This window comes from Gekko japonicus, unplaced genomic scaffold (assembly GCF_001447785.1).
Source record: "Gekko japonicus isolate JY-2015 unplaced genomic scaffold, Gekko_japonicus_V1.1 scaffold849, whole genome shotgun sequence".
In the NCBI taxonomy this organism is placed as follows: Eukaryota; Metazoa; Chordata; class Lepidosauria; order Squamata; family Gekkonidae; genus Gekko; species Gekko japonicus.
Genome location: NW_015163112.1, coordinates 41657 through 49112, shown reverse-complemented (window position 1 = coordinate 49112; position 7456 = coordinate 41657). Strand labels below are relative to the sequence as shown.

The following is a 7456-nucleotide window of genomic DNA, read 5'->3' as shown; positions in this document are numbered from 1 at the left end:
GCAATGAGGGAGGGACCTCTTCCGAGTCTGGCCAGCGGGGCTCCTTTCCCCCCCTGCCCGGGCGCTCCGAGGGGCGATTGCCCAGGCAGTGAAACAAAGGCGAGCGGAGGGCAGCCGGGCGAAGGGGTGAGTCTGAGAGGGGGCAGAAGCAGAGGACGCCCTGCAAGTGAAGGGCGGGACAGGAAGCCTTGCAGCCAGCGTCTGTTATTTGTCTTCCTAGAAGGCTGTTTTCCACTGGGTCTACTGGGTGCAGGGGGATCCGCTGCAATTCCACTGGATCTCTAAATGGGCTTTTTAGTTCCGCCCCCTCGTTTCTTTCAGTCTGCCCCTCTTATCATCCCGTGTTAAAGTCTGCTCCGGCGTTGCATGCTTCCTAGGGAAAGCAGAGGCGTAACCTGTGGGTGTCGGACTTGTGCAACACTTCACTTATTAAAGGTAAAGGTAAAGGTGTCCCTTGCTCGAAAGCCAGTCGAGTCCGACTCTAGGATTGCGGTGCTCATCTCCGTTTCCAAGCCGAAGAGCCAGCGCTGTCCGAAGACGTTTCCGTGGTCATGTGGCCGGCATGACTAAACACCAAGGCGCACAGAACGCTGTTACCTTCCCACCGAAGTGGTACCTATTTATCTACTTGCAATTTCTTGCTTTCAAACTGCTAAGTTGGCAGGCCAACCTTCGCTTATTAGGTGCATAAAAACTCCCGGAGCGCCCTGGAGGCGGTAGGTTACTCCTCTCCCCAAATGCATGGGGATGAATGACACCACCAGCCGAGGGGGGGCTCCTCCAACAGTAGACACCAGCCGTCACTGGTGCGCCCGTTCCCGTCTTCTTGGGCGGGGGGGTGTCCCAGGCACCATTGTTATGGGTACCGTGCAATGCTCCCTCTAAGCTGTGGAGTCTTGTGAGCAAAAATTCCATTTTGTGAGCTACTGGCATTAAAGTTGTGAGCCAGCAATTTGGCTGCTGCATAAATGAGTTTGCTCTGGAGCCCTCCTTCCTTTAGCCACAGGCTAAAAAAATGTGTGAGCCACAGGCTAAAAAACTGTGAACTAGCTCACACTAACTCAGCTTAGAGGAAACACTGGTACCGTGGTATGCACCATGGTAGGCACACCAGTACCACCGGGTCTGCTCATCTTGGCTAGGAGAGGCTCGGGCTGATGGACGAAATAGGATTCCTAACAATTCTGTGACGGCATGCTCAATTCGAGACGTTTAAACAACCTGCTTGGGAGGCTGCTTGCCATAGACGTGTGCACATTGAAGATGGGGTGTATGTATTTGGGTGGCTGTGCCCACGTGTTGCTCAATTCGAGACGTTTAAACAACCTGCCTGGGAGGCTGCTTGCGATCAGGGCTTCCCAGTCCCCAGACGTGTGCACGTTGAAGATGGGGTGTACGTATTTGGGTGGCTGTGCCCACGTGCGACAGGTGGGTTGGGGGAAAGGGGTTTGTTGTGATGCGCGGTTTGGTTGTAATGCACGGAGCTCCTCCCTATTCTGGATTTTGTGGATGCTGCCTTATATTTTGCCCCAAATGACATTGGCCTGAGAGTGCAAATTCCGGACAGGTGTTATAAGAGGTTTCTGTCTTGCTTTTCTGCCACTTATCTCTTCAAAGAAGCTGCATGTTCTGAATTTTGTAGCCCGTTTTGAGCCTCTGCAAGAAGAGTGGACTATAAATAAATGTATTTATTTATCAAATGTATACCCTGCCCTCCCCGTGGAAGCAGGCTCAGGGCGGCTTACATAAAAGATTAAAATAGTAAATAAGTAAGGATTGGAAGGTTTTCATTATAGATTTCTTGTGGCTTCATCTGAAATAACATTCTCCCCCCACCCCCATCCCCCACTTGGTCATCTTAGCGCTGGAATTATCCTAGTGCAGAGAGTAGAATTTTATTTTGGAACTAGCAGGGCTATGACAAGACTGGGGGGTTAATCTTCTGATTTCTTTCTTTCTTGTTTCTGCAGATGTGTAGGCCATGAATGAGGGACACAGGCCTTCTGGGCTGAAAGAGGAGGTGTCCAATCAACCCTGCCACACTGCTTCCAAATTCCAGGAGATCTCTTGGGGCAGCCAGTACTTTTCCAATGAGTTGAAGGGATCTCATGAAGAACAACATCGTCCTAGACTTGCTGCTGGAAATCTTCCCAAGCACTATGGGATTTCCAGTAACACATTCAAAGGAAGCTATGATGCCGCTAGGGTCACCGGGAGTGAGCCATATAATGAAGGCCCAGAAGACGAGGGTGTGGAATCAAAAGTCCAACCTAGGTTAGAAAAAGAAAGTGCGCAAGATGTCTGTAACAGATGTAGTCGTTATAACCTTGGCACATAGTGCCTTTGTTAGCCGCCCTGAGCCTTCGGGGTAGGGTGGGATATAAATCCAAACATAAATAAATAAAAAATAAATAAAGGTTTTCATTATAGATTTCTTGCGGCTTCATCTGAAATAACATTCTCCCCCCACTTGGTCATTTTAGTGCTGGAATTATCCTAGTGCAGAGAGTAGAATTTTATTTTGGAACTAGCAGGGCTATGACAAGACTGGGGGGTTAATCTTCTGATTTCTTTCTTTCTTGTTTCTGCAGATGTGTAGGCCATGAATGAGGGACACAGGCCTTCTGGGCTGAAAGAGGAGGTGTCCAATCAACCCTGCCACACCGCTTCCAAATTCCAGGAGAGCTCTTGTGACAGCCAGTACTTTTCCAATGAGTCGAAGGGATCTGATGAAGAACAGCATCGTACTAGACTTGCGGCAGGAAATCTTCCCAAGCAATATGGGATTTCCAGTAACACATGCAAGGGAAGCTATGATGCTGCTAGGGTCACTGGGGGTGAGCCATGTAATGATGGCCCAGAAGACGAGGGTGTGGAATCAAAGGTCCAACCTAGGTTAGAAAAAGAAGGCGGGCAAGATGTCTGTAACAGATGTAGTGATGGCTCGGGTCTTGGTGGAAAGTGTGGATCCTGTCCAGAACTTCACTCAGGCGAGGCTGAGCAAAGTACCGAGCTGCCCTCCGGCGCAGAGTGTAAACCAACATGTGGCATCGACGACAGCAATCGTGCACATGCCGATGCCAATGGAGACCTAGTTGGGGAGAATGAGGAGCAGTTTCATCTAAGTGAAGATGATAGTCAAGCGCTGTCTTCCGACTCGAATGGCGGTGGTGGCAAGCGAGACTGGGACGGAGACGCCAATCAAGGTTTTCGTCCGGGTTTGGAAGGAGACCCAAGCCTCCCTGTGAAAATGGAAGACCTCAATCCAGAGGTGGATGAAGATTCCAGTGGGGAGATGGATGAAGAAACGGACGTCAATGAAGACTCCGAGTCAGAGATGGATAGGGACGATGCTGGCCTCCAGGTAGAAGGCAGTGGTGGTGACCGAGAGTTAGAGGAGGGTGCTGTCCCTCCGGAGGCCAGCCTCGACTCTTCCCATGCTACCCCCTCCTCCATTTTACCACCAGTGCCTGACAAACCCTACAGATGCCCTGAATGTGGGAAGTGCTTTGGCACCAGCTCTATCCTGGGCCAGCACTGCCGCATCCATAGTGGCGAGAAGCCTTATAGGTGCAGCGTCTGTGGGAAGTGCTTCAGCCGGGGCTCCACCTTCCTTCAGCACCAGCGGACGCACACGGGTGAGAAACCCTACAAGTGCCCCGATTGCGGCAGGCGCTTCAGCCGGAGTTCCAACCTCATCCAGCACCAGCGAGTCCACACGGGCGAGAAGCCCTACAAGTGTGGCATCTGTGGGAAGTCTTTCTCTCTCAGCTCTACCCTCATCCAGCATCAGATTATCCACACGGGCGAAAAACCGTACAAGTGCCCTGACTGTGGCAAATGCTTCAACCGCAACTCCAACTTGCTGAACCATCGGCGAGTGCACACGGGGGAGCGCCCCTTCGCCTGCCGTATCTGCGGCAAGCGGTTTTCTGAAAGCTCCTCCCTCACCCAGCACCTGAGGACGCACACCGGGGAACGCCCTTTCCGGTGCAACGATTGTGGCAAAATGTTCTCCCTGAGCTCCACTTTGATCCAGCACCAGGTCACGCACACCGGGGAGAAACCTTACGAGTGCCTGGACTGCGGCAAGGCCTTTGGGCTCAGCTCTACCCTGTTGCGCCACCAGCGGGTCCACACTGGGGAGAAGCCGTTCGAGTGCCAGGACTGCGGCAAAACCTTCAGCGTCAGCTCCCATTTCTTGCAGCACAGGAGAGTCCACACAGGTGAGCGTCCCTTCCAGTGTCTGGACTGCAGCCGTGCATTCAGCCAATGGGCACATCTGGTGCTGCATCAGAAGGCGCATCAGAACGGGACGGGATCCCAGCTTCACCGTAAGACCCTCTATATTTGCAGCAATTGCGGCAAGAGGTTCCAGCAGAGCTCACACTTGGCGCAACATCAGAGAGTCCATTCTGGGAAAAGGCCATACCGCTGTGAGGACTGCGGACACGGATTCTCCCAGAGTTCCAAGCTGCTGGAACACCAAAGGGTCCACACGGGCGAGAGACCGTACCCCTGTCAGGACTGCGGGCGCTGCTTCGGACATAGTTCGGCGCTTGCACAGCATCGGCGCATTCACTCCGGAGAGAGGCCTTATAAATGCCCTCATTGCGGCAAGTCCTTCTGCCAGAGTTCGGCTCTCGTGCAGCACCAGCGCATCCACACTGGGGAACTGCCATACAACTGCCAGGAGTGCGGCCAGCGTTTCCGCTACCTCCTGCAGTACACGCGGCATCAAAAGATGCACGTTAAGGAATGGGCCTCAACAGCTGCCGTAGAAGGGGCGGCCATCTTGGTGATGAAGAACAAGATGGCGCCATCAGCAGGGGATGAGACTCTGGGAGAAACTTTAATTGTGAAGGAGGCATCACTGGTGGACCATGGGGAATGAGTGACATGGTTGGAAGCTGGAGGGGAGGTGCAGGAACCTGTATGGCAGAGAGAGCAAGAATGGCTCAGAAACGAGAAAGCATTCTGACAGAAAGTGGGAGAGATTGGTCTGATAACCAGGGCTATTTTGGGGCAGGAACGCACAGGAACGGAGTTCCGGCTGGCTCCTGAGTTGGCCACGCCCAGCAGGAACTCATTAGCATAATAGGCCACACCCAATAACAGAAACTCATTAGGATTGGCTACATTAGGGGTGTGTGGCCTAACATGCAAAGGAGTTCCTGCTACAAAAAAGCCCTGGGTTTTGACAACAAACAAGGTAAACAGAATAAGAAGCAAAAGGTGGGTGTGGCTGGATGACCACACGTCTGGTAACATGGGGGTGTGGCCTAATGTACTAATGAGCTGTGCTGGCAGGGGCATGGCCTAATATGCTAATGTGTTTTGCTGTTGGGTGTGGCCTATTATGCTAATGAGTTCCTGCTGGGCTTTTTCTACAAAAAGAGCTCTGGAATGGGGACATTTCATAGGAGGGTTGGCCGACCTTAAGGGTGGAAAAAGTGCATAGGGAGGCCAAGGTCAGCAGACATTATTGACCTTGTATCAGGGACATTTTAAATGGATGAAATATAGTAAGGGGGAAAATATTCTGCTCAGGGCCCCATGCCTCCCCTGAGGGAACATTTGTTTCCTCTCAGAGTGCATTTCAGCAATAGGCACAAGGGACAATTGTCCTCTTGGGGACACTGTTCCCCAATAATCTGTCAAATATCTACGCAGCCTTAATAATCCCCTCAGAAAGTACTTTGTAGCATTAAATCTATGCTCCCCCAGTGAAGAGGGACTTGGAGCAGTCACAAGGCGGCACCTCCTTGGTTTGCTTCGTTAATAGCCCTCAGCGATCACAAGATTTCTCCTCAGAAATACTGTAGTTGCGCCCTCAGATTCCTGTTCAATCCCTCTATGCTGTGGAGTCCTGTGAACAAAAATTCTACTTTGTGAGCAACTGGCATTAAAGTTGTGAGTGAGCGATTTGGCTGCTGCATAAATTAATGTGCTCTGGAGCCCTCCTTCAGCTAAGACAAGAATCTGTGAGCCGGAGGCTAAAATACTGTGAGTTAGTTACACACTAACTCAGAGGGAACACTGGTTGGCACACATTTTTCCACTAGCAGCCAGCTGAGGGTCCTGAAGTCTGTGTAGTAAGATTTCTGCTGAATTTATTCCATAGCTTTACCCTTTACTCCCTGTATAGGCGGCTGCCAAGGTGCCCCCTTAATTCTTCCTCTTTTCCTTTTGTAGCTACCCTGAAAACTCCCAGATTTCTCAGTTATTGCCAACAAGCAGGGTCTTCCCACCACCTGTGAGCATCACCCCCAATTTCTACCCCCTCCGTGGACCCCTGACTGAAAGTTCTCTGGAACTGGGGGGGACACCCCCCCAAATGGAGAAAAATCTGTTAACTACTGCGGTAATTAGTGGCTTTTGAAAGTAAACTTTATTTACTTCTCTAAGAACGATATAAACATTATGCATCATTGAGTTAGCACTTAAGTATAGTACTGTTTCATGTAATTATGAGAGAAACGTCTGTATAGTTCAACTCGTTCAAACACTGTCCATTAATATACCCAATGGTGGCTCTGAGCCAGTTAAAGCCAGTTGTACTGCTTAATCTATGCAGAGCTGGGCATGCCTATTGGTTGTAAATGGGATTGGAAGCACTGAAGTATTCGTAGGATTGAGCTAAACTGAGCTGCTAATTGTACGAGGTCTGGTTGCATGCATAAGGCAGAGAAACGGTTTCCATTGAACGGAATGAGGCTGTAGCTCCAGGAAGGTGTGTTGGTCCAAAAAACAAAGTCAGGTAATACCTTTCGGTAAGATCTACCAAATGACACACAGCAGTGTGTAGCCTCTTGAGTTTGGCAGAACGCTTTGTCGGACTCGATGGTAAAAAAAATTACAAAACCATAAAAGGGCGTGTCTGAAAAAGCAGATGTTTCGTGGGTTACTCGTGATTAACTGGATGTGAATAACTTTAACTGGATGAGGGCCAATAAATAGGATATGGACTGTTACCCCAACACTGTGATATAACCAAATGCACCCTTCTGAAGGGTCCAGCAAAGCATCTTCAAGGTTTTCTAATATATATATATTTTTAAGTGCCAGAATAATTTTTCTGTTTTAATCATAATGGGCGTTGGGTCAAGCTTCTGTGACTGATTCTCTGAGGTTCAGAGGTGATGATGTTTTGTTTATTGCTGCCCCCTGAACTCCCCCCCCCCTCATTGTTAGCATTCTGAGGGGAGGGAAATGATTTCACAAGACTGCTTTCTCTCTGCTTTCCCTTCTGTATTTGGTTTGCTTATTGGCACATTTTTGCATTCTTGGGAACAAAGACACTCATTGACCTTTCTTATGGCCCCCTCTCTGTAGAAGAAGAAGAAGAGGAGGAGATTGGATTTATACCCCACCCTTCAATACCCAAAGGTGTCTCAGAGCAGCTTACAAACTCCTTTCCCTTTCCCTCCCCACAACAGACACCCTGGGAGGTAGG

General features: G+C 50.1%; 1 protein-coding gene across 1 annotated transcript in view; it reads left to right on the top strand.

The window, feature by feature from the left end:
• Positions 1–2602: 2602 nt before the first annotated feature.
• The window catches only part of ZNF629 (zinc finger protein 629), a 24621-nt gene continuing 19767 nt past the window's right edge, over positions 2603–7456 (top strand). The window contains exon 1 of the mRNA XM_015406818.1: positions 2603–4893. Coding sequence (XP_015262304.1) covers positions 2603–4893 — 2291 coding nt within the window. The remainder of the gene's footprint in view (positions 4894–7456) is intronic.